The 26,640-nt window shown below is 39.5% G+C and overlaps 1 protein-coding gene across 19 annotated transcripts in view; it reads left to right on the top strand.

Moving 5' to 3' along the window:
* Positions 1 to 4,181: 4,181 nt before the first annotated feature.
* Positions 4,182 to 26,640, top strand: part of LOC116445715 (metalloreductase STEAP2) — an 81,407-nt gene continuing 58,948 nt past the window's right edge. For 4 of the 19 annotated variants that reach the window (XM_032112682.1, XM_032112692.1, XM_032112744.1 and 1 more), the window contains exons 1-5: positions 4,492 to 4,720; positions 8,904 to 9,425; positions 11,063 to 11,590; positions 13,032 to 13,196; positions 19,848 to 19,995. In XM_032112682.1, coding sequence (XP_031968573.1) covers positions 8,934 to 9,425; positions 11,063 to 11,590; positions 13,032 to 13,196; positions 19,848 to 19,995 — 1,333 coding nt within the window. In that variant the 5' untranslated portion in view covers positions 4,492 to 4,720; positions 8,904 to 8,933. Of the gene's footprint in view, positions 4,258 to 4,490; positions 4,721 to 4,745; positions 4,865 to 8,903; positions 9,426 to 11,062; positions 11,591 to 13,031; positions 13,197 to 19,847; positions 20,557 to 26,640 lie in introns of those variants that run through there. The other 15 variants (XM_032112806.1, XM_032112798.1, XM_032112815.1 and 12 more) reach the window with 10 other exon arrangements.

The following is a 26,640-nucleotide window of genomic DNA, read 5'->3' as shown; positions in this document are numbered from 1 at the left end:
ACTACTTTTTTCTTTTCTCTCCACTCTTTTCCTCTCTTTCTCAAACGAATAGATAAATGGTTTTCATTTTTTCAGTTTGTGCTTCTATCCTTGCTTTTGACTACTGAAATTCAGACCCTACAAGGTCTGAGAGAAGTAGTGATACCTGAACAGTTAGTGAAAAGGGGACATCACAAATTGATGAAATCCAATTAGTGAAGGAAGAGAAGAGACTTTAGCTGAGGTGTTTACCATTCATTTCTGTACTTTGTTTAATTAGTTCTAAGGTGGTGGTATTTTTAATAGTATATTTATTTCAACAAATAAAACCACCTTTTTTCAAGTAAACAATGACGTATCTCTCAGATCCATTTCATCCTTACAAAGAATGGGTAAGAGGTATAAGTTTTATTTTTAGAGTCATTGCAGGCTGCCATAAGAAAAAATTAGTTGGTCTAAATGTTCCTGGCTGGGAAACATTGTATTTTTCTGCTAGGTTATAAAATTAGCTGTGTTGAGCGTAGTATGCTTATTATTGTATTTGGGTTTGTTGCCCTGATAGGAAGCAAAATTTTATGTGTTTGTTTTCACTCTCTTGCCACAAGGAAATCCCCAGGGCTTTGCTTTCCCATTGCCAAGAGGAAGAACCAGAATATCTGTTCCATTTGCCATTTGGAAAATCCTTTGTTATGTTATATCCCTTAAAGGAAGGAATAATAATGCTGCCCTGGACTTTGCTAAAAAAGAAAAACACCTGCAAAGAGAAAATAATCTGCTATTTTAACAGATTGTTTAAGGTAGTCATTTAACAGGGTATCTGACAACTATGCTGACCATAGATCTTTGTAAATCATTTGAGAAAACTGTAACTATCCAATTTCATCCTCTCACTAAAGAGACATGGTCCAATTTTGCTGAGAGCTTAAATATATAAAAGGTATTTATATACCCTTGCTCTCATGCTAATCTCCATGCAAAACAGGGCCCGCTATGCTTTTCCTGTTTGAACACATCAGTTACACAGCAATGGAAGGGAGGCTGTGGTTGTTTTAGTCCCAATTTCAAACAAGAATTTTCAAACTACAAAACCTCAAAAATGTAGAAGGAAATAATGAGAACAAGTTAAATCCATCAAACTGCCTTGATTTTAATTTTTAAATGTACTAGATACCAAGTTAGTGTATCTGTTCAATAGCCTGGTAAATGACCATGTCTCGAAAGTTCCCTCCTTTACCCCTGTGCCAAAGGCTAAAGTCAGGTAGGTTTGCACATAGCAAGAGGAGAAACAACTGGAGAAGAAATGAACAATGTAGGTGAGAAATTACACTGAATGATACCCAGGGGGTTGTGGGTTAGGAATGAAGGACCAGGGTCAGAGCTGGCACACCCGACATAGTGCAGGCTGCAGGACAGAACCTGTGACACTTTCCCATGAAAACGCAGCTAGACAGCACTCACAGGCCAAACAGCTGCTCAAGAAACGGGTAACAAATCATAGATCGTTAATCATGTACCTGTGTAAGAACAAAGCTCCCTCCTAAAAAAATCAACACAGATAAAGCACATCATGTCCTAAAGGTCGGAGTCTTCTGTTCAAGACTTTATGCTGCAATAATAATGTAAAAAAATTCCCGCAGGAAAGTAATGACAAACCTTCCAATTTATAGCCTTCTTATTAAGGCTTTAATTCAAATAAATTAAGAATTATAAGACTGTGACTGCTCGGATTTTGTGTGATACATTATCATTTTGAGGCACATGACTCAAATGCCCATTTTCATGTAAATACTTTTCTGGTAACAGGAGTCACATAAAGTAGCACATAAAGAGAATCAGCCAAAAATAAAGCAGGAAAGCCATTCTGCTTTTTTCTTTTGACACATTAGTTAGTTGGACTAAAATTTTTGAGTTCATACAATTGTAGCTGGACTGGCTACCAAAAAATAAGCCTGGGCTAATGACTTTTGAATCAATAGCAAAGGAGAATATTAGAACAAGAAAATGAAGAGCTGAAATGCTAGTTCTCATCATGGAAAGCACCAAATCAGTTCTGAGTAGTCTGTCAATGGATTCACCATTTTGTTTTATTCTGTGGAGTATCAACTCAGTCCTCAGTGTCTGAGAGCAAAAAATGCAGTTTGGAAAATCAAGCAATACAATTTCCATGCACCTGTTTACCACATTAAAAAACCAGTTTAAAAATACATGTTTCCAACATCAAGAATATTACTTATTTAATAATCAGGGAGGGGAATGAATGGCTTCTGAACTACAACAGAAAAGTGTCCCAGTCATATTTTCAAATTCTACAGCATAGTTACCATGATTATATATGGAAACAAATGTTTGAATTAATTGCATGGTTCATTTTGCTGAAGTCCTCGGTTAATGCACTATAGAAACAAGTCAGCATGCACAGACAAAGGATGAAAACTTACCTTCAGTATTTCAGTGTCATTATATGGCTTCTTTTCAACTACCTGTGCATTCATCAGTTTTTGCTGCAACACGAGAGACACATTTTCATGTGGGTTGGTCAGTTTGAAATGCATTAAAAACAAAGGATTGAGGGTTATACCTTGTAATAGATATAGCATAGCTTATTGAAAGGTAGAATTTATTAGGAAAGTCAGAAGATATTAAAATCAGAAACTACGCTTTTTCAGGGAAAAGCTCCATTTATCTTCCGCTAAAAATTTCCATATCAAACAACATGAAATTCAAATCTTGGGGCTCAGCTTTGCTTTTATGTGGCTGAACCATGTGTTTCTCATTTCATCTAACACTGAAATTAGAGCACAACTTCCATCTGTGCAGAGTATACTGGGAACACAGCAAACATGGGGAGTGACCTCCCCACTACCCACACCTGGGAAGCTGTTCTGGGCTGCAGGGACACCCAACACTCCCTCAGAATTAATCTTTCATGAGAAGAGTGGTGAAATGCAGGAATAGGTTGCCCAGAGAGGTGGTGGATGCCTCATCATTGAAAACATTCAGTCAGGCTGGACAGAGCTCTGAACAACCAGATCTAGTGGAAGATGCTCATGCTCATTGCAACAAATCATGTTGGACTCTGTGACCTTTAAGGGTCCCTTCCAACCCTGCCATTCTGTGACATACAATGGTACAATTCCTCACCCACAGCCCTACAGCTGGCACTGTTTGCAGCAGCACCCTTCTGCCAGGAGAGGATAAGGAAAGGCGGCTGGTGGTGGGTTCCTGCTGAAGAATGGCCTGGGCCAGGGCAGCTGAGGCAGGGCAGGGCCTGGGAGGTGTATTTTGCCCTCCAGGCCATGAGCTCCTCTGGGGACCAGCCAGTTGCTCACAGCTGCTCCTGTGTCAGCAGCACCCCAGATCCAGCTCTGCCTGTGCTGGGAATGTTGTGAAGGCCAGAGGGGCTGGGTCTGGACCACCGTGGCCAAGGCTGAGGGCACTGCAGGGCCATCCACACCCCTCTCTTTCCCCACACTAACCCCCCGTGCTGTCACAGAAAACACAGAATTGTTAAGGTTAGAAGGGATCTCTGGAAATTATCTAACCAACCCCTGCCCAGGCAGGGTAACCTGGAGCAGGTTACACAGGAAAGCATCCAGGTGGGTTTTGTATGTCTCCAGAGGGAGACTGCACAACCTCCCTGGGTGGCCAGTTCCAGCACTCTGCCACCCTCAATGTAAAGTAGTTTTCCCTCATGTTGAGGTGGAACTTCTTGTGTTTTAGTTTAAGCCAATTGCTCCTTGTCCTGTTGCTGGGCACCACTGAAAAGAGCCTGGCACCACCCTCTTGACATCCACCTTTGATATATTTATATGCATTGATGAGATCCCTCTCAGTCTTGTCTTCTTCAGACTAAACGGGCCTAGCTCCACAGTCTCTCCTCATAAGAGAGATCCTCCAGATCCCTCATCATCTTTGTTGCCTCCCCGGACCCTCTCCAGTAGTTCTTCTTACACTGATGAGCCCAGAACAGACTCAGCAATCTAGATGTGGCCTCACCAGGGCCGAACAGAGGAGGAAGATCACCTACTGGCCACACTCTTCCCAATGCACCCCAAGATACCACTGGCCTTCCTGACCGCAAGGACACACTGGCTCATGGTCAACTCGTCACCCACCAAGGCTCCCACGGCCTCCGGCCGGGGTGACGGCGGTGGCGGAGCGGCCGCAGGGGCGGGTCGCAGCGGCGGCAGAGGCGCCGCCTCCCGCCCGCCCGGCACTGCGGGGCCCGAGTGCGAGGAGGAGCAGCGGCGGCGCGGCGCTCCTGGCGGGCGGGCGGAGGTGAGCGGGGCCGAGGCGGGACGGGCCTCATCCCCGCCGGGCGCTCCTTGGCGCGGCCGCCGCTGCCCGCGGGGCTCTCCCTGCTGCCCATCGCGGTGGCGGAGGCTCCGCCGCGGCTGCCCCCGTCTCCGGGCAGGCTCTGGCGGTGCCGGCGCCCCGCTGAGCGGCGCGGCCCGGCCTCGGGCAGCCGCCGGGGCGCTCCGGTACCTGGCGGGGCCGACGAGCCCCGCCCCGCGGCGGGCGGGCCTGGCAGCGCTGCCCCGGCTCTGCCCGGCGGGCGGTGGGGCCGCGGCTGCTGTCACGGGCGGTGTTGTCGTTGCAGCTGGAGATGCCGGCCCGGACTAGGGCCCCGCCGAGCTGCTCCGGGCTGGATCTCCGCACCGCGCTGCTGCCCGCCAGCCCGCCCAGGGGGCACCGGCCCGCGCCCGGCCTCCCGCCAGCCCCGCGCCTCAGCCCGCGCCCCGTAAGTGCCCGCCCGAGCGGGGGGTCATAAATCCAGTGGCCCGGCTTGCGTTGGTTCGGTTTTCTCCTCCAGTAGGTTTTTTCCAGGAGCAGTTTTTCACGTGTGTCACCATCTGGTTGACATAGCTCTGTGATGTTCTCTTAGGTAATTTAAGAGCATATGTCAAATCTGTGTCACTTTTGTTACTTTGTAACTCTGAAATCAGGTAGTTTGTAAAAGAAGGTTGGTTTTGTTGAAATCTGTTCCTGAACAACCCACCTCAGCTGCTTCTTATCTTCCCATTTATTTACTGATTGATTGCACAATAACTTGATGAAAAATCTGTCCAGGGGCTGAAGTTAAGCTAACAAGTCTTTGTTTTCCTTAGTCGTCCTCCTCCCTTCTTTTAGCCATATGTGCTAGTCTGCCTGTGTTGTCATCTCCGTGGTTCTGAAAATGTCATTTTGTTCAGCATTTTAAGCATCGAGGGCTGATTTGATAAGTGGCTGCTGACTTGAAAATCTTTATCTTATCTTTATCCTTTACTCTTAACGTACCTTTTTCCACTTTGACCTCGCCGTCTGTCTTCCCGTAAAAGGAATTCTTTGAATACCTATTCACAGTTAACTTTTCTGCTGAGGGCTGAAATAAAGAAGACATTTAACAATTTGTCCTACTTTGTATGACTTATAACTTGTTCCTTTTCCTCTGAAGTTACAAACCTTGCCTTCTGTCTTCTGTCTTTTTCTTGTATTTATGGAACTTTTACTTGTTGCCATTTATCTTCTTCACTAGTTACAAACTTACTTCTTAGTATCCTTGTTCTGATCTTATCCATGCATGATAGCACTGTCTCTTTATCTTTTTATACTGCTCCTTAGCCATGCACACAAACTTTTTTTTTTTAAATTCTTGTGTGATTTTTCAGGTCACGAAAGCTCCCTGTTGCAAGTTACAAACAGTCTTACACGCTCTGCCTCTGAATTGTTATTGTACATTTAATGTAGTCCCTTTCAGTAACTGCTAGCTCTCTGCTCTTGTACATCTCTTAGATTACTTGTCTAAAAGTCATGTCAGCCTATTCCCTCAGGGTTTTTTATGAAGTCTGTCAGTTTGATTCTGTTACTCACACTGTATTTTCCTTAGAACAGGCAGTGAGAAACTTTGGCCAGCAGGCCAAATTCAGCTCACCAGAGCAACTCATCATGTTACAAGTCCTGTGTGCCCATTCTCCCAAGGATTCTTTGGACTAAAACTGAAAGTGGGCTGCAGCATGGTTAAATGGTACTGGTAGCCCATTTCCTTATGGTGGTTCCCTTTCAATCTCAAAGTTTTGCAGCACCTTCTGGTTACATGGCATGAACTGAAATGGGCCCCTGTAATCACATGGTGAAAGCCTACATGTTCTGTCATATCCAGATATATCTCTTATCTGATGAAAATACAGCTATTCTCATTATGTTCCTGGGTGTGAACCCCTCCTGATACAGGAAATACTGGTAGTTTGGTCATGTGTTAAATATGTTCCAGGTCACATAGTAAGGAAAAAGTCAATGCTTTTTTCAGTGTATGCATAAAAATCTTCATGCTCTGCCTCTGCCAGAAGGATTCACTGTTTGAATCTTTTCTTTGAGTACTGACTTTGTGGTTGCTTTCACATACTGCTTTCTGTCTTTAACTTCTGAGTCCAGTTTCAGTGAGTTTGTAACTTCTAGTCAAAGCTGAAATGAAAAGTGCTCATTCTTCTAGTAGCTTCCTCTAATTTCTGTAACACAAAGCTACTTTTATTTGTGGGGGGGTTTTCACCACACATGCTGTATTTATAGCCAGTGGGTGGGTAATGTCCCCCACAGGTGATTATTTACCATCATATCAGCTCTTGGATGGTGGCTCAGGAAAAGGTTCTGTGTGGTCTGTTGTTGACTGCTCCCAAGACAGCAACCTTGTGGTTTCTTTTTGCTCCTTCTTAGCCTGCCTTTCCTCATTGCTTTCTTAATTTTCAGAATTTATTCCTGTTCTACAATTGAATGGGGTTTGCTTGGCAAGACTTTGGTAGCAGGATGGGGAGGGGTGCTGTAGGGGTGGTTTCTGTGAGAAGCTGCAAGACCCTGTGTCTAGTGAGGCCAATGCCAGCTGGGTCTCGGGTGGACCCATGGCTGGCCAAGGCCAACCCCATCAGCAATGGTGGTAGCACCTCTTGGGTAACATAGGTAAGAAGGAATAAAAAAGTAATTGCAGCTGCAGAAGAGAGGACGAGAATATGTGAGAGAAATAACTTGTGTAGACACCAAGGCCAGTGAAGAAGAAGGAGGAGGAAGTACCCAAAGCACTGGGTTAGACATTCCCCTGCAGCCTTTGGTGTGGGCCATGGTGAGGCAGCTGTTGCCCTGCAGCCCATGAGGTTCATGGTAGAGCAGAGATCCACCTGCAGTCTATGGAGGATCCCCACACTAGTGTAGGTGGATGGGAAGCCCACACTGGAGCAGGCTCCTGGCATGGACCTGTGGAAAGAGGAGTCCACACTGGAGCAGGTTTCCTGGTAGGACTTGTGACCCCATGGGGACCCACACTGCAGCAGCCTATCCTGAAGGGGTGCACTCTGTGGAAGGGTGCAGTTTGTGAAGAACTGTAGCCTGTGGGAAGGACTCACACTGGAGAAGTGTGTATAGGACTCTCCTGTGGGAGGAGCCTCATGCTGGAGCAGGGGAAGGGCTTCTCTCCCTGAGGAGAAAGCAGCAGCAGAAACAGCATGTGATGAACTGACCATAACCTCCACTCCTTGTCTCCCTGCACTGCAGAGGTGGAGGAGGTAGAGAATCGGGAATAAAGTTAAGGGGGTGAAGGGAAAGTTGTTTTTAGGATTTGTTTTACTCCTCATTATCCTCCTCTGATTTTGATGGTAATAAAGTCAGTTAATTTCCCCAAGTAGAGTCTGGTTTGCCTGTGGTGGTAACTGGTGAGTGATCTCTCCCTGTCCTTATCTCATCTCATGAGCCTTTAGTGGTATTTTCTCTCCTCAGCCCATGAGGAGGGGAGTGATAGAGCAGCACCTTTTTGGACACCTGGCCTCCAGCCAGGGTCAACCCCCCACAACAGTGCAGATCTAATTATGCCATAACTGTGGTTTCATGTGAAGACTTGCCTCCTGAGGGTTGTTCTGTTGTTCTTTAATGTCTTTGTTACAGCTTTATTGCAGTTCTGTGACCAAGGATATAACAGTATTTCTTTTATTTTTCTGCGAGCCTTAGCTTCTGCTCTTCTTCAAAACATCCCTTACTACACTCAATTTGAGCCCTAAAACTATCTTTCCTTTTATTGTTGCATGAAATCTGTCACTTCCTGCCATTAGCTTTTTATGGAAGGCTGTCCCATGCATTTGTCTCCAGGATTTATCTTACTTCCCTGGATAGAAAATTCTGTTAAGCATATTTGTGACTCATGGTCTTGAATCCTTTACCCTTGCATCCACAGTTAATCCTTATACATCCATGGCCAGGCCTACAAGTCTGACCTAGAAATGTCATTAGTGATCTCATGACGAGGTCTTGTAATTTCCCTTGTTGTTTTTGCCATTGGAGCCACATGGGCAGCCCGTTTTCCAGGCTGGCAGGTGAGGATGTTTGTCATGGTGGTAGCCATGACGATTTGTAGGTTTGAGACTTTTGCATCTCTTCCTTCATGGCCAGGAGAGGATATCACAATAATAACCTGCATAAACTTTTAATGGAATTCAGCTTCCATGTACTCACTGTCCTCATGCTGATCACAGGCCAGTGCTCTCTACATTCTACTATTTTCCAATTTTCTTAACATATTTCTTCTCATTATTCTATTGACCATAGGCTTCAGGAGTACAAAGTTATCTTGTGGTCCAGTATTCCAGGGCAGTGGAAGATAGGAAATAGGAGAAGATGAAAAAACTGTTATTTAATTAAGTAACTGTATAATTGAAGTACTTGAAGTATTTTATGTTTCTTGTTTCTCCTTCTATTAGTGACACATTGCAAGACAAAGTTGATTAGCACATACTTGTTTAAGGAGAAAATATAATATGAAACTTAGAACCAAAGATTTTGCTTTCAGAGATGTTAATGGATTTTGAGGTCTCATAAAATTGTATGATGCTGATTTTTCCTTCTGTTGTTTTCTCTTTTTTCTTTTCTTCTCTTCTCTTTCCTCTCTTTTTTTTTTTTTTCCCCCAAAGAAATCTTTGTAGGTTTGGTGTCTTGGAAGTATGGAATCAATCTCTATGATGGGGAGTCCCAAGAACCTCAATGAAACTTTTCTACCAAATGTTGCCAATGGCATCAAGGATGCCAATAAGGTCACAATAGCCATCATTGGAAGTGGAGACTTTGCTAAGTCATTGACAATTAGACTTATCCGATGTGGGTACCACGTGGTCATAGGAAGTAGAAATCCTAAACATGCTGCTGACTTCTTTCCCCATGTGGTTGATGTCACTCACCATGAAGATGCAGTAGCTAAAACAAACATCATTTTTGTAGCCATACACAGAGAACATTACACCTCTTTGTGGGACCTTAAACATTTACTTGCTGGTAAAATTCTGATTGATGTCAGCAATAATACAAGAGTAGACCAATATCCAGACTCCAATGCAGAGTATTTGGCATCACTTTTTCCCGATTCCCTAATTGTCAAAGGATTCAACGTCATTTCAGCATGGTCACTGCAGTTAGGACCAAAGGATGCCAGCAGACAGGTAAATGTTTTTGTTTGTATTTAACTTATTTGTAAGATGAAAATGACAGGAACTGAATGTAACAGCCAGAATTCATGAGATTTACCCTGCCTGACTTAACATGTCCAAAATATTGGGCCTTTAGCTTATGTTATAGTAGCCAATAAAACCTTCAGAGTTTAGTTCATCCTACTGTAAGACAAATAAAATAAGTGGTCCAGTTTTTTCCCTGTGTTGCCCGTTTGTCTTTAAAGATTGCAGAGGAAATGTGGATTCTAGCTTAGAGTAGACAATTGACCTTTTGATGACTACAGACAGAGGAGAAGAGTTGGGTCTTAATGTTTTCTGTCGGAAATATGTTCATGTGTATCCTTATGATTAATACAAGGATAGAGACAGTCTTTTCCAGTGTATTTTAGTTACAGCATTGGGGTAAGCTACTGAAAGATGCACAGAAACCTGAGGTCCTGATCCCAGAGCTCAGGAATCAGCTGTTGTAAAAATGCTTGCACTCAATGTAGCAGCAAAGTGATTGAAAGAACTTACCTAGCTGTTAGAATGCCGCAAAACCATGAATATGAGGGAACAGAAGGAGGCTCATATGTTTCTAAGTGATCATTCATTTGATCCAGGCCTGCTTGGGAACATCATGTTCAAATTCCTCCACAGTATGTTCTGCAAATCCATCCTGCATATAGAAAAGGCACCTTTATGTGTTTCATGTTTTGCTGAAGTGATATAAAGGATTTAAGCCTGTGCAAGCATCCAGTCCTTCACAGCTTTATGAAATCTGAGAAATACATAACTGTTGTAGCATGACTGCTGGAGACTAAATTGAGTTTTCTGGCACTTCAGGTAGATTTAAATGGAATGAAATTAATATGGAATTAGCATAATTTAAAAAATAACCTCACCATACTTCTTTTATCCCTTTTCAGAATAGCACAACACTATAAATAATTCACTTCAGTCAAAACAGATCATATTGCTTCAATGCAGATGATCAGCAAACAGTCCTGAGCAAACTATAGCCCACTGTAAATTTTAAAGGAACCTTGAAGTACTTTGTAGCAGTACACTTCTTTCACTGTGTGTGAATAATAAACTGGCCTTTAGAACAAGTTCTTATCCAGCTGCTAGTTTTTGTCTTTTCTATTAAATACTCAAATCTGAACTCTGTGGAAATGTGAGTTGTGAAATTAAGCTAAAATTGTTACCCATGGAAAGATTACACAGTTTGCTGCTTCTCATTCTGTGTATGCTATAGTTGTTTAAGGGTCATCATTCAAGATTCGTGTATTTTTGAGAGATTTGGAATTTTCTGAAATGCTTTTAGCTGTTGCTTCAAGGTAATCCAGTCCTGTAGACATTTCAGTATGACAGGTTTCAGTGTACAGATTACCATTATTAAATCCAAGAAAAAGCCAATTTTATTTTGTTTACTCTGTTGCTAAATCAGTGTGCATATTTGCACTTTGGCTAGATTTTTATGTGATTTTATTGTCATCTGGGTGATATAAGCTGGGATAAAGTGTACTGTTTTAGCAGTTGTGTTTTGATTTGGAGGCCCTTAAGGTTTTTGGTGGGTTTTGTTGGGTTTTTTTTACCTTTGAGTCTCCTTCTCTGACTACAGACAATTCCCTTGACTTTCCCAACAGGTCTATATATGCAGTAACAATGTTCAGGCTCGCCATCAAGTTATTGAGCTTGCCCGTCAGCTCGGTTTCATTCCTATTGATTTGGGGGCATTGTCATCTTCAAGGGAGATTGAAAACCTGCCTCTGCGACTGTTCACCCTGTGGAAGGGGCCTGTAGTGATTGCCATTAGCCTGGCAACATTTTTCTTCATCTATTCCTTTGTCAGAGATGTCATCCATCCATACATGAGAAATCAGCAGAGTGACTTTTACAAGATTCCCATTGAGATTGTGAACAAGACTCTTCCAATTGTTGCTATCACTTTGCTTTCTCTAGTGTATTTATCAGGACTTATTGCAGCTGCTTATCAGCTTTACTATGGGACTAAGTATCGGCGATTTCCTCCTTGGCTGGACAATTGGCTCCAGTGTCGAAAGCAGCTTGGACTGCTCAGTTTTTTCTTTGCAGCTGTGCATGTGGTGTACAGCCTCTGCTTGCCCATGAGGAGATCAGAGCGCTACTTGTTCCTCAACATGGCATATCAACAGGTGAGACAATCTTTAGTTCAATAAACCAGAAATGCCTTGGCTGTGTGCTTATGGCTCCTGAATACAACAGATGGGTTTTCTTAATCTGTTCTACTGCTTTTGGCACAGAATGTTATGGGTTATCTTATGCATAGGTGGTGCCAAATAAGGAGACTAAAAGTCTGTGCATTTTGCTCACCTTGTGTGTCAATCTGAAGTCAACTTGGTGTGGTAGGGGGCATCAAGGACATGTCCTACTTATAGGAAATTCCTTATACCAATATACATTAGGAGAATGTAGGATAGACAGGATAAGAGCAACAGCAGGAAAATTCTGAGGTATGTTCCTTTCCATATATACTTAAAGCTAGGGGGAAGTATGTATATTGTAAGTACATTTACAAATATGAAAAGTGTAAGGGTAGATACTGTAATCATGCTTACAGATACTTCTACCTTAAAAAAAAAAAAAAGAAAATGCTGATACTTTGTAACATTATTTTGGACCAGTGCTAAAAATACTTTATTCTTTTAAAATTCTGTGAACATCATCTATTGCAGGCAATATAAATTGACTCATAGTTCCTGGGAACAATTGATCTTGCATAACCCTGAAACATTCTCCCACAAATCTGTCATCTTCTAGAAGAGGGTCTGATGCTTCTGACTGTCAGTGAGACAGCTTATTGTAACCTTTAAAGTGGCAGAAAAGCAGCATTGCCAGAAAAACATCATTGCGACTCAGCACATAAAATCTGTGGAAAAGAGAGATGCGATAGAACAAAAGAAGAAACAAATAAGGAAATAAAATCAAATGGAACAAATTAGGCAGTGTCACAAACTCTGAAAGAGCTAGCATGAAAAACTGAACTTAAGAGAAAGACAGGAAGGGCAAAACTATAATAGGCACAAGAAACTAATTCACACTTAAATTAGTAATACTAAAGGATTCACTGGTAATTTTACTAAGAAATTATCTTGGTTTTAATGATACTGTAAAACTATCACTTGCTAATATTTCTAGTGAACCTTTCTCAAGACATGTCATATTGCAATAGTTAACCTCGAAGTGGAAAAAAGAATTGAATATCTAAGCTTCTTAGTTGTCAAGGTCCTGAATTGTTTCATTTTTCTGGTAAAGCTCCCCAGCAAGAACCATCTTGGAAAAATCTGATGTCAATAGTGAAAGAGAGAAACAAGCTTGGACTCAGCACAGAGAGCTGGAGGAAAGTCAGAAAATGATGCTGAACTATTTCTAAATGTAACAAACTAAAAAGAAATTGCAGGTTCATCCAATTTATGTTACAGAATTTAAGTTCGCAGAGTCTGAAGAACACAGCTCCTTTTCTACAGTGTGTAAGAATGTGCAGAATTATCTGATTTTATAACAGTATTGTTGTTAATGGTATATAATGTTACATTTTCTTTAGAATAAAGTTCTTCCTTTCTGTTCTTTCATCAGGTTCATGCAAATGTTGAAAATTCTTGGAATGAGGAAGAAGTGTGGCGAATTGAAATGTATATCTCCTTTGGAATAATGAGTCTTGGATTGCTTTCTTTGCTGGCAGTAACTTCCATCCCTTCAGTAAACAGTGCCTTAAACTGGAGGGAGTTCAGTTTTATTCAGGTATGTTACTTTTTTAATAAGGGGGTTTTGGTGTTAACAAGAATTTCTTAATCATGATCACGATCACAAACAAAAGCTCATTGCAATGTGACAAGAACCCTTTTTTTTCCTCTATCTCTGGTGATTTAATAAAAACAACAATTACTTAGCAAATAAACTACCATGAAGGCACATTAAGCATTTCATGAGTGTTAGAACAGGACTTTTTACACTTCTTGATCTTAAATAACCAGCATAACTAAGACCAAATGATCATTAATCTATTCCTTTTCTGTTTTTAGAATTTCTTGCTAATGTCAAATTAGATAAATTTGGACAAACTTGCTAAATGCAATGATACTGTTGAGATACTTGTAGGTAGATGCACATAACGAGTAAAATTGAAGACCTCATTTGCTCTGCAGGATTTTCATTCCACAACCCTCTGACAGCCATGATGCCATTGATTTTTACTTCCCCTCCATTGTGTGGGACTTAACACAGCTCTCAACTGCATTATTCCCATTAGCTGAAAATATCCACTAGTAAAAGATGAAGCTTTGCTTATTAAAATCAGAGGCTTTTCAAGGCCCTGGCACACCATCTGCTGCCTTCCTTCCTCAAATAAATATCTACAACAGGCAAATCTAACCAGCATAAAATACTGAGAAATATGGGCTTTAATAAACATCTCAGTGCTGGCTCCTACACATAATTGCCAGTAGTTTTAGGTAGCAGTCAGGTATAAGAAATTTTACTAGGACTCAGTCAGGTGAAAATTCCTAAGTGTGCGCAGTTTTGGGTTTTGTCATGTTTTGTTTTCTGACTGTGGCCTTAGTACTGTATTCTTAGCTCAGTCTTTTCTGATTAATATTTTTTTTCAGCTTACCCATTGTAATAATATTGCCTAATCCTGAGTCCTGTTCACTTCAGAACGTGGACACTGACTTTAAAGTTCAGGGCTTGGGTTGCACTTCATGATTTACGGACGTTTTAAAGAAGAGTGGTGGGGAACACTTCAATGGCTGTAGTTGTCTGAGGTCTGTCTGTAATGTCGTCCCTTCCCTTATGATTTCCGTTACTGGAAAAGTGCAGGTAGACCTACAAAATTTTGCTGAAAAGTTTTTCAAAGTGCAGTTACCCTGACAGAACTGTTTATTCACAGTCACGGCTTTGAGCCTTCAGAGGGACTAAATACTCAAGTGTATTGTTACAACATCTCTGCCATCTGGAATTCTCAGTGTGGTGACAATAGTACTGCTGTTGGGTGATATAAACCATTCGTGCAAAAGGGAAAAATATGTATTCACTTGGGAGTGACATGGTGCCTTTACCCAGTAATAACTTCCAGCCACAAACATGGCATTTGTGTCTTATTTTTCCTTACTCATGTTTTCAAATTTCAGGCTTGTGTGACTGAGTCAAAACCCATACAATAATTGCAGTGATAATGCCAATACAACTGCATATTTACTGCAGTTATTTCCACCGTAAATTAAGTCAAAATAGTTCCAAATTTAAATAATTATGAATTTTAATGACCCATGTGTCAGTATTTTGAGGAATTTGGGAATAAGTTTTTTGCTCTGGATGCATGTTACAGTTCATACTGCATTATGTGCAGAAGATAACTGGTATTGGTAATGAACTATGGTCATTTGCAATTCTTAATCATGAAAGTATTGAACTACTAAAAATTTCTTAATGTTAATGAATAGTTACTTTGTCATTAACTCTCAGGATGTAAGTTATTCTTCATTTAGTTACTCGCCAAAAAAAGTCTTCCTGTTTTCCTCAACCAGAAAACAGACTTCCAGTGATTGCTTACTAAAGTAAAAGGAGTCTGTATTTCTGCATGTTTCACTGTACCCAGTATGCAAGTAGAGCAGAAAAAACATTGTAATACTTACTCTCTTTTATATTTTTCTTCTTCTGAAGTGTAGTGCAATGAAGGAAAATTGAACTTAAATTTCTCAATCTTCTCTAAGTCAGGGGAACAAACAATAGAACTACTAATCCATCATCCTATTGCTGCTTTTCTTTTCATCTGGGAAAAGCAGTATGTCTCTACTTTAGTCCTGAATCTCAGATGATTTGCCGTACCAGTTGCTGAAATTGTTTCACATTTGACAGATGAAGAATCAGTCAGTCAGCACACTCAGACAGTTTCCCAGCTCAGCACTTCCTGCTGAGAGCAACACACTATTGCTTGCTCATCTTAGTAAATGCAGTTTCATCAAAATAAGGGTCTGGCCTCTCCTAAAGAGTTTTACCACTAGAACATACTAAGAAAATCTGAGTTTATTAACAATTGCAGTATAGACTAGCCTTGTTCCGGTAGTACAAGCCCTAAGCGGCATCTCCCCAACCTTCAGCAGTTCAAACAGACTTCCAACACGGTCTTCCTAATACTCTAAAGAAACACAGTTCTCAGTATTTTTGCACAGAAATCATTGCTGTCTTTGATATCCCAAATTATTTTGGAGATGCCTCCATCTTACCTAGCCTGGTTTCAAACGCAGGTGTCAGCAGCCCCAAAAATTCCAGCCTGCTTCATCAAGGGAAAAGGACTTTGAGAGGACAGGCAGTGCAGGCGCCACTCCTTCGCTCATAGTATGAATGAGCAAAGTGAGATATGAGAAGGTTTAATAGTGCAGAAGGAAATTACTGTGTCAGTCCTAGAAGGAGCTAAAAGACCAGCAGAAAACAGGAATTGCTACAGTACAGAGCTGACAACTGTACAAAATAAAGGTCTGATTACTTCATCATGATTTATGATTTGGAGAGAAACACTCATAATATCCAGATAGAGGAGCCACAGAATGAGACAGTGATTAAGAGTTTTCTCAGTAGGAGATCCTAGATGATGGAAACTTAGTGTGAAACTTTGCAGGCACCTTAACGTGACCCAGAGTTGAAGTTTACTGAGAAAAGCAGCAGGGAAGAAAGCTGGGGCTGATAAACTAATGCATCAGTTTTCTTAAATGCCACTTCAGTACTCTTCTTTTTCTCATCTAAATATATTTGGATAAGGAGCAAAGGAAGACGTGGGCAAGAAATACAAAAGAACGCGTATTTTGTCAGAGCAGGCAGAATAAACAGCCTAAACCAACACACTGCAAACAGAAAAAAAGTCATTTATTGAAACCAGTCCTTGAGTGGTCACATAAAATACAAGGAAATAAAATACAAGCTATGCTGCACTGGGTCCTTCAGTCTTGTGAGGAAAGTTAAACTGTAAATATATAATGTAAACATGATGGCTGCTTTTGTTTTCCAGTCTAAGACTTCAAGTCCAAAACCCATCATTTAAAGTGGCAATGGACAGAGCAGACTGGTTTTGAAAGCTGAGCTTCATGGTTTTTAGCAAAAAACAACACAAATCTGCCATTTGAATAGTAGGAAGCTGACATTTTTGTAGACACTCCTTTTCTCTCCTAGCACAATCCTAAAGTTTTTTGGAGGCAGTGTTACTAAAATATTTCTCGTGCATACACTTTGAGAAAGGCTGCCCTGCCTTGGTTCTCCCACAAAAATAGGACACTTTCTCCCCAGAGTAAAGAAGACTGAGGCCTGAGTATTTAGCAAGTTTATAGGTAAGATTCCAGTCAGAAGTTACTACAGACAGTTTATAAGTTTAGCAATATCCTGTTACTGGGAGAATCTGAAGTATATCTTGCATAAACATAGAATTTTGAAAATATCTTTTGTATTTATAAATTGCTTGAAACAACTCGACCATTGTGAATGTAGAAATTCCTGAAGCAGATTGCCCCACAGCACATTTTTGTCTCTAAATACATATATCTTGCTGGGAACATTTTAGGGGTTTTTATCTTTCTTCTTTCCTGCACCTCTAACTTTTGTTGGTTCCTTTCCCAAACAATGCCAGTTTGTCCAGTTTATCAGTAGCCTTGGCTGGGAATCTCCCATATTGGCTAAAAGCTGACTTCGATCAGGAAGGAAAAGAAACAGAACAGGGAGGACTTAGAGAAAAGCTAAAAGATTGGGAGTCCATAGGAAATGTGCTAATCTATTACTCAGCTTTCAGGAAACACAGAATTATGGAAGATAAGGAAGCAAAGCAACTGAAGATATTCTTCCACTTTTCCCAGCAGCCATTCTAAAGCCCAGGCAGAGGGTTCCCAAGAATTACAACTGATATTGCTGCTCACTGCAGTGTTCAATGTGAATTTAGCAGTGAAGAAATAGTATTGCTTCTTGCTCCTTTCAGATGTCCTCTGCTCTTAAAGGAATTATCATCTGGTGCCTGGTAATGGTAATTAAGGGCCCAGTTAAAGCAGATAGCATTAGTAGCTGACAGAAGCTCCTGTGGGAATGTCTTTGTTAGTTTTTTAGATGTGTGGTTGAAATTGTCCAGTACACACTAGCACATGCCCTACCAACAATGGCAACTCTTCACAGGGTGAAAAAAAAGAACTTAATAAAAGCACATCATATGTTTTTCTTGTCCTTGTGTTGTTAGTTTAAAAGGTACTGATGTACTTCTTAGTTTCCATTTTGACCATTAGCTACAAAGATATATATATAGATATCTCAAAACTATAGATTGCAAATTGAATTAAAATAAGCACTAAAATAATTTGGAAATGACTGTATAATATTGCACTTCTGTTTCTTTTTTCAAGAATTGTTACATTTCCCATCAGTAATCCTGATGAGGAAATAAGGGATATGATTCACTTGTGCCCTTCTCCCTGCTGGCAGTGATATAACAATGAATTCAGGACAGTCATACCAACAAAAATATGCAATAACATATTAAAACATTAGGTTTGATAGTATTGTTTGCTGTCCAAATTTCTTACCAGAAGTTCCGTTCAGATACCACATATGCCATTTTCATATCCTCAAGTGTTTGTCTAAGTGTTCTGTTTACTGTGGGATATTTTGGGAGCAAATTGGTTTTTTAAGAAGAAGTATGCAACATATCTAAAGCTTAACAAAATGCCCCTGAAAACATTGGCAAAAAAAGATACATAAATATTGGCAAGTCAAAAAACAGAGTACCAATCCCAAGAAATTACCACACATATTTTCCTTTTATACCATTATACCTGTGAATCTTTGCAAGTAGTATTAGCTCAGACATTCTTTTTCCCCTAGAAACTACTTAATCTTGAAGTAGAAGGAATTAATTCTTTCACTACCTACTATAGACCCTTAGGCTGCATTTTTCTTTGCTTGTCTGTCTACTGGAATTAAACCATACCTTGGTAGCCAGATACCTTTCTTAATGCTCATTCTCTGTTTCAGTGATTTTCTACAAATGTTTCCCAGCCAAGGTAGTCATTACATCAGTTTTGGCCAGAGTTTTTCTTCATTTGATCACCACCAGAAGTCAAAGCATAGTAGACTTCTTTTCTTTTGGGAAAGTTAAGGTTGATACGTTGTCAAGTCTGCAAAGCATTACAATTACAGGGTCCTTAAAAAGACAGATTCACAGAACTGGTGAATGACCCCTATTATCACCACCTTCTGTGGCAAGCTCTAAGTTCATGTGCTGCAAGGTCTGTCATCTGCAGGCTGCTGTGGGAACCTTCTCTTTCACCTCTTATCCAGCACTGCCTGTTTATGGTAAACTGCACCACTGCTTTGTGCTGTTATGCCCAAGCCCTGCAGTTCAGATATTCCCATTAACCAATCAGCAACAACTGATGGAGAAGGAAGGGGATGATTTATGCTAACATCAGACAAGTGGATGTAGGCCTTTGTGAGGAAGAAGTAAGCTGCGCATCTCAGTGTTAAAAATATGCAAGTTGAGGCCCAAATCTCTTACAACGGAATTGCATTGTTCCATAATAAGGAATCTTGGAAGTGATCTATCCTCATAGTTAAGAATTAGGAAGCTTAATTTCCAATCACAATGGATGTTGTTCCAGTAACTACATGGGAATTGTTCCTTCTTAGTATACATATCCTGAGGTTGGCTTCTCTTACTTAGAATTTGGGCGGACATCATTGCAGCTTTCACTAAGGCCTGTAGATGTTAGCAGAGATACTCTGTAAATCAGTGCTTAGTTCAGTCTGTAAATTTCAGAATGTGAACTTAAAACCATGTATTACTGTCTCTGTCCAGCTCTGTGGGGTCACATGCATGCACGCACACACAAACGCACGGCTAGCTTCAGTATAAAGTCGGTCGCAAAGAGATGGGAAGGGCCTTTGCATGATCCAGCAGGAGCACTTACTGCTTATACACTGCCGAAGATTCAGGGGCAAAGACAAGAACAAGTCCCAGCTCAGGGGTTTTATCGGGGGGCGGGGAAAAGGCGGGACTAGGGAATGGGGACCAACGGGGAGCTCTGGGGGCGTGACGAGGGATAGAGGCTGACAGCCAGCCGGGGAAGCCAAACTGGAGTAGATTACCATAACAGAACAATGCATCCTGGGAGAAGCCTTTCTGGTCACCCTAACCTAATGAGGTCCCTGTGGTACTAGAGACTTGTTTTACTGAGACCTCTCTGTCCCTTGTAACGTAGGTTCATTGGCCACCACAACCATATCTTTCTAATTTATTGTAGTGAATAGGTAAGAGATTTTAACTTGATGTCTAATAGAAATGGTAAAATACTGCATTATTAGAGTTGTCAGGTGAAGGACCAAGTGCTGTTATATCTCTTTTTTTTCCTGTTTTCTCTTTTTTCAAAGTCTACACTTGGATACATTGCTCTGCTTATAAGTACTTTCCATGTCCTGATTTACGGATGGAAGAGAGCTTTTGAAGAAGAGTATTACAGATTTTATACACCACCAAATTTTGTTCTTGCCCTTGTTCTGCCTTCCATTGTAATTCTAGGTAAGATCATATTACTTTTGCCATGTGTAAGTAGGAAACTGAGGAGAATTCGAAGAGGATGGGAGAAAAGCCATGTTATAGAAGAAGTAAGTGGGTCTGTTCCACACCTCTCCCCAGAAAGGATAACTGTAATGTGATGATATTTGTTAACACTGTTGTACATGTTGGGCTTGGGTTTTTTTGTCATAAACTTGCATTTTTAGAAGTTTAGTTAAGTAGGAATCTTTGTAAAGTCTCTTGCTTTGCATATAGTACAAGCTCTTAACCAAACTATGAGAAGTTTATAACTAGAAGACTGCTACTTCTGCTAACTACAAAAACATTTTTGTTTTGGATTACAGAGGGCAGTTGATTATGAAATAAAATTTTAATGTTCCTTTGCACAGTTATATCACAATACTATTTATTAGAACCAGGCTTTTCAGATATTTTTTTGACTTAGAGCATATGTGTCAGAGTGCTGTTTATTAATGCCACATTTTCTGGGCAGTATTTCTTCTATTACAACCACATTTCTGGGTTAATGAGTTAAGAATATTAAGTAAATTATTTCGGAAATCACCAGGGTTTGAAACAAATTAATTTGTAATGCTCACAGAATCACAGAACGGTTTGAGTTGGAAGTGACTTTAAAGATTAGTAAGTTCCAACCCCCCTGTCATGGGCCTTGACAACTTTCACTAGACCAAGTTGCTCAAAGCCCCATCCAACCTGCCCTTGAACACTTCCAGGGATGTGGCATCCACAACTTCTCTGGGCGACCTGTTCCAGGGCCTCAGCACCCTCACAGTAAAGAATTTCCTCCTAATGCCCAATCTAAACCTACTCTCATTCAGTTTATAGCCACTCCCCCTTGTCCTGTCACTACATGCCATTACCTTCTCCAGCTCTCTTGTAGGCTTCCTTCAGGTACTGGAGAGCTGCAATTAGGTCACCCCTAAGCCATCTCTTCCAGGCTGCACAAACCCAATTCTGCACCTTTCCTCACAGGAGAGGTTCTCCAGCCCTCTGATCATCTTGGTGGCCCTGCTCTGGACTCACTCCAGCAGGTTCATGTCCTTCCTGTGCTGGAACCCCAGAGCTGGATGCAATGCTCCAGGTGGGGTCTCTCTCACCAGAACAGAGCAGAGGGGCAGAATCCCCTCCCCTTCCCTGCTGCCCACACTGCTTTTGGTGCAGCCCAGGACACGTTTGGGTCTCTGGGCTGTGAGTGCACATGGCTGGGTCATGTTGAGCCTCATCCACCAGCAACCCCAGGTCCTTCCGGGCAGGGCTGCTCCACATCCCTTCATCCCCCAGTCTGTGTTGATACTGGGAGTTGCCCTGACCCAGATGCAGCACCTTGCACTTGGTCAAGTGTATTGCACATGTACAGTACATTTGTCTGTGTGTGGTTTTACACCATTCCATGATTTGAATATGCAAACCCCGTTTCACTTATGGTGTGATTGTACATCTTGTAAGCAAAGAGTATTGTACTAATACCACCTTTTTTTTTTTCCGAAGTATTATGTAGGATTTTAGACCTTTGGCGTCTCTTTATTTCCATAAATCATATGATGAAGATTCAAAACAGTGCTATACATTTATAAAAAGATACGTGTGCTGCACACTAGTTTTTGATTTTTTTTAATGCTTTTGAAATATGAGGAAACATTTTAAAACAAAAAGCTGAGAATTCAGCAACAATAAAAATCCATTTTCACTGTGAAACTTCCAATATGTTGGAAGCATCACAATGCTCATGTTCCGTATGTGTCTACACTGGAGTTTCAGTTGTTATATATGAATTTCCCAGAATGTGTCTTAAATTCTTAGTATCTTTTTGTGTAGATCCAATCTTCTATTTTTATATAAAGGTCTAACTTTTACAAGTGTCTCTGGGCTATGCCTGAAGTTTTGAGAAACCAAATTATTATTCTTATACTTAAAAAACTCTAAACCTTGACATTTGCATTTCCTATTTGATTCTAAATAATGTTCCAACTATTTATTACTACTGCTCTTCCAGTAGTAATTACTCTTCTCTATCAAAATAGCCAAACTCAACTCATACCTTCAGGCTACTACTGCTTAATTAGCAAAACTTTTATTTCAGTGAGTCAGAGGGTGTATTTGGTCCTAATTTTCTTTGCTTGTATGAAAGTATATTTTTCTTATCTATATTTGCACTGTTTAAAATCTCTGATTTTCTTAGCTGAACCTTCTCTTATTATTTATTACTTTGGAAGAATTTGTGGTAATATCATACATCAGAAATACACAGAATTAAGTTTGAATTTATCGTTAAACATCACTGGTCATGTAAATCTCATTATCTCTGGTTGTAATAAGACCAACAGCTTCACAGAAAAACAAGATTCTAGAATCAAACTCTGCCCCCAGTTATACCAACCTAAGCCTAAAGAATTCATGTTAGTTATTCCTAATATAATTTCAAATTCAAAATATTTACAACCATTTTATTTTTATTCTAGTATTCAAATTCCCTAAACTTACACATCAAGCCTGTGTATGTTCTGGGTTTGTTACAAATTGAGACACAGCTGAACTTTCTTTCATTTTAAGCATGTTCAAATGTAGAGATGAAAAATTAAATACTTGCATGATGGTTTTTCAGAATTTAAGCATTTTTATATGTCTCTAGACCTGTTTTGTTTTGAATGAGAGGTCAATGGATTCTTTTTGAAAATGGAGGTTTGTGAAAACATTTTTTGAAAAAAACAGCTATGTTATGCCCATCAACAGATATTTGATACTTATTTTTTAGTTCACAAATTTTCAATTTCACATAGTTGGAAAGCTCAGATTTATCCTCCTTTTTAAGCTTTGGGGATGGAATCAATTGGAAGGAAAAGAATTCATTTTATTTCACCATTTTTGGAAAAGTAAATGATAATAACAGCTATAATTGGTAGCTGACAAGTGACAGATGCTTCCAAAAAGAAAGCAGGTGTCCAGTGATTTTTCCTAACATAACTTCTCAGCCTCTTGGAAATCAGTAATTTTGGAGTTATCTGAGACAGGTGCTGCCTGTGGACTACTGCATTTAACAGCTACTTTCTCCAAAAATTTATCAAAAATTTTAGAAATTTGAAACTTTCCCATTTTTTACAGAAAAAAAAAAAAGTTCAATAAATCTATCAAATAAATAAAAAATGTTTGCATTCTTTCTTATTTCCAAAGCCAAATAAGTTTGTTTCAAGGTTCTTACTTAATTGTTCCTCCTCCAATATGCAGCTATTTCAGTGATACTTGTGGTCATACACAAGTACAATACTGTTTTACCAAACTTTCTAGACATTTAAATGAAAATCCTGTCATTGCTGGAGACAGACAGGAGCCTAAACTAATACAAATGAGATTTTCACATAAAAATGAAGAACAAGTAACAATTACAACTTCTAACTTAACTTTGTAATTCCATTCCAGTACCAAAAGGTGTATATTTCTTAAGCGGCTTGCAGATTTTAATGTCCTGGACTGTTTCTTATTTCATTATTGCAGAGTGAAACCACACAAGGTTGAATCATTGTGCTTCATTCCTTTAAATAAAATTAATTCAAAAAATCTTAGAACTTACAAAGCCTTGGAGAATTTTAATGGTATAAATATCACGCTATGTTCTACCCCAGTCCTGTGCATGAAACCTAATTAAAAAATCACTAGAATGGGCTGGTATAACTGAGAGCAGAATTTCATACCTCTGAACAGATATAGGTAGAAAGTATTACCGTTGACAATCTGACTACATTTCAAAATTAAATATTCTGCTATTATTTTACAGTAATTTTACACTTCTGTAGACTATGTAATTAACATTCATGTTCCCTACAGTTATTTGTTTTTATGCAATAGGGATAATGTTGCAGAACTATGATACTGTACTAATTGAAAATTACTGTCAAAGTCCATAGATACTGTACTGTAATGCATCCACTGACAGTATATACAGAAATGTATTGGCCCTCGTTCCTATGCAAAAAGTTACTTCATCATTAAATTTCTTCAAGAATGATTAAACTGCTAAATTTTAAACTGCCAAAGGTGTCTGGAGAGAATAATGATGAGTCATTCCTTTTTTCAAACTGTGTGTAGAAAATTAAAAATGTGTTTTAATTTTATACGTTACTTGAAAGGTTTAAATATTGAAGTATTAATAAATAGATAATATTTTTAGATCAAGTATATGAAGGTATTTTGTGAAATATTCGTGCTACAAAAATGCCATATGGTTTCCTGTTAGGCCATGTATTTACTTCTAACTGGAATAGCATGTTGACTTGTGATTTAATATTTTGTAGTGTTCTTTAAGGACCAATTCACTCTAACAAGACACTATTAAGCCTGAAGGTAAAACAGCAGTCATGCATTTAGCAAGCTTTATATCCAGCACATATTTAGTCCCACAAGGGATCTTTATTCATGTGACCAAACACATTGATTTCTATAGAACTCACCATAGGACTTCTTGTTGGAAAAATACCTGAAGCTAATTGTTTCGTTTTGATTGCCTGAATATAAACAACTAAATTAATTTAGACATCTTAGTTGCTTAGGAGAATAAATACATATTTTGAGGAATAGCCTGCTATAAAAATATTTTTGTGTAGCTTTATATAAATTGCCTAACTTCCTAATGAAAATAAGTAATGAAATAAGCTTAATTTATCTTAATCACTGTACAGTTTTAAAAAAAGTGCTTAATATGTGATACAGAATTGTACACGTACTATGAAATGGAGACCTCTATGTATTTAGCAACAGGTTATTTGTTTTCTATGGATAGTAAGGTATTCTTTCTTAACATTGTCTAAAATAGAGTTCTATTACAGGTTCTGTGTGTCTTTAATTTTATCTTACAATTCTATTAACTGTGGAAACTATGTACAAGTTAATTAAGTGCACATGTTCTTGAATTATTTAGATTTTTTGAGTTATTCAGAGATTAATTATTTTGTAATTGTTTTGCAAGGTCTTTAGCTTGTGGTAATGGTTACTGTGAATTGGTGCCATATTTAATTTTTTGTTCCAACATTGTGAATTATATGATGTGCCAACATGAGAAAGTACATTCATATTTTTATTTGGCATTAATTGCCCATAAAATAGTGTGTCTCTGTGTTTGTGTCTGTATGTTATTAGCTGCCCAACTAGCATTAAAGGAAATCATTCATTAATATAAAGCAATGAGTTCTCAAGCAGCTATAAATTTCACAGGTATGAATATAGCTAGGAAACAGCTTTCCTCTAAAAGTTAGATATATCAGGTGCATACAATTAGATAGATTGAGTTTTTCAGTATAATATTTTCATATATGCAGTGGTAATGGATGCATATGCATAGATCCTTGCAGACAGTGCATCTCCTAATACACAAGGTTTTGATTTCTTGGCTATTCATCCTGTAGTATTTTCTGTCAATATAATCAGTAATGTTGCAGTACTGATATTGTATCACTGTATGATACTGCTTGAATTAATTAGATTACAGCCTTTAAAATAAGTGACACATTTAACTGACTTGAACAATGATCTCTGTCATTATATATTGTTTCTCATGCCTTGTTGGCAGTGTCTTACAGTGAGCATAATATGTCTCCCATGTGTAATATTCTCTTTGTAGTTGTGTTTGTCAGACTGTTCGTGCTGTCTCTCTGAACAGGGCTATTATAAATTATTAGTAATGCTCTTTATCTATTTTTCCATAGACTGTGTTTTACACAAAAATCAATAAAAATCAATGTAAGGTATTTTGCTTTTTCTTCTGTGCTTATGCCGAATAAATTTTAGCTTGTGTTTCTTTACAATATGTGGGTGCTTTGATCAGCATTTTCTGTGAGAGATAAAACTTGAATGTGAGTTCATAAAAACATTCTAAGGGGAATTTATTTCTCTTTCAATGTCTGGATAACAGATTTTTCACACAGATACACTGGATAGCTATATCCCTTATCCTGCTCTAAGATATTCTCCATGCTTTCAGAACACAAGAGTGAACAAACACTACAGTACTATCAGCATATATTCAGCCCACTTTTCATTCAACAAAAAGTTTGGCCAGGCACCAGTAAGTTTGCCAAGTGTCTGGTTTTGTGTATGAAAAAGCATTACTCTTTAAATGAAACAAAAAGGTGAAGCACTTTGCAGTCCTTCATTTGGAAATACGTAACTTTTTTCCTAGGAGGCTTACACCAGCATGAAAGGAAAGAGGAAAACAATACATGAGAGGTATAATCCTGCTTAACTGTTGATTGGCAGCATAAACTGTGCTGAGTGCAGAGAAGTAAAGATGCATGGGTCAGTGGAGCTGGCAGCATCTGCATTGCTTTCACATTAGGTTACATGGCCTTCCCAGACTCCCAAATTGAATATAGGTATTTGTAAAATTCAGAACATTTAATATCTGTTTGTGCCATGCCTAACCTAACAGTAACATTTTGGACCTCAAAGTCTGTCTTTTCATGGCTTTTATTTTTTTTCATCTCCCCATATATCTATATCTCAGTGCTTGTTCTACTGAATGTTGATATTATGCCGGCAGCTGGGGCCCCAAACTTACACCTTTGTCCAGCCTTACCTTGTACTGTACAAGAGTGTTAAGTTCTGTGTCCTGTGATTTGCTGTGTTTCCTTACAATAATAA

Source organism: Corvus moneduloides, chromosome 1 (genome assembly GCF_009650955.1).
Source record: "Corvus moneduloides isolate bCorMon1 chromosome 1, bCorMon1.pri, whole genome shotgun sequence".
In the NCBI taxonomy this organism is placed as follows: Eukaryota; Metazoa; Chordata; class Aves; order Passeriformes; family Corvidae; genus Corvus; species Corvus moneduloides.
This window is presented reverse-complemented; position numbering and strand designations above follow the sequence as displayed.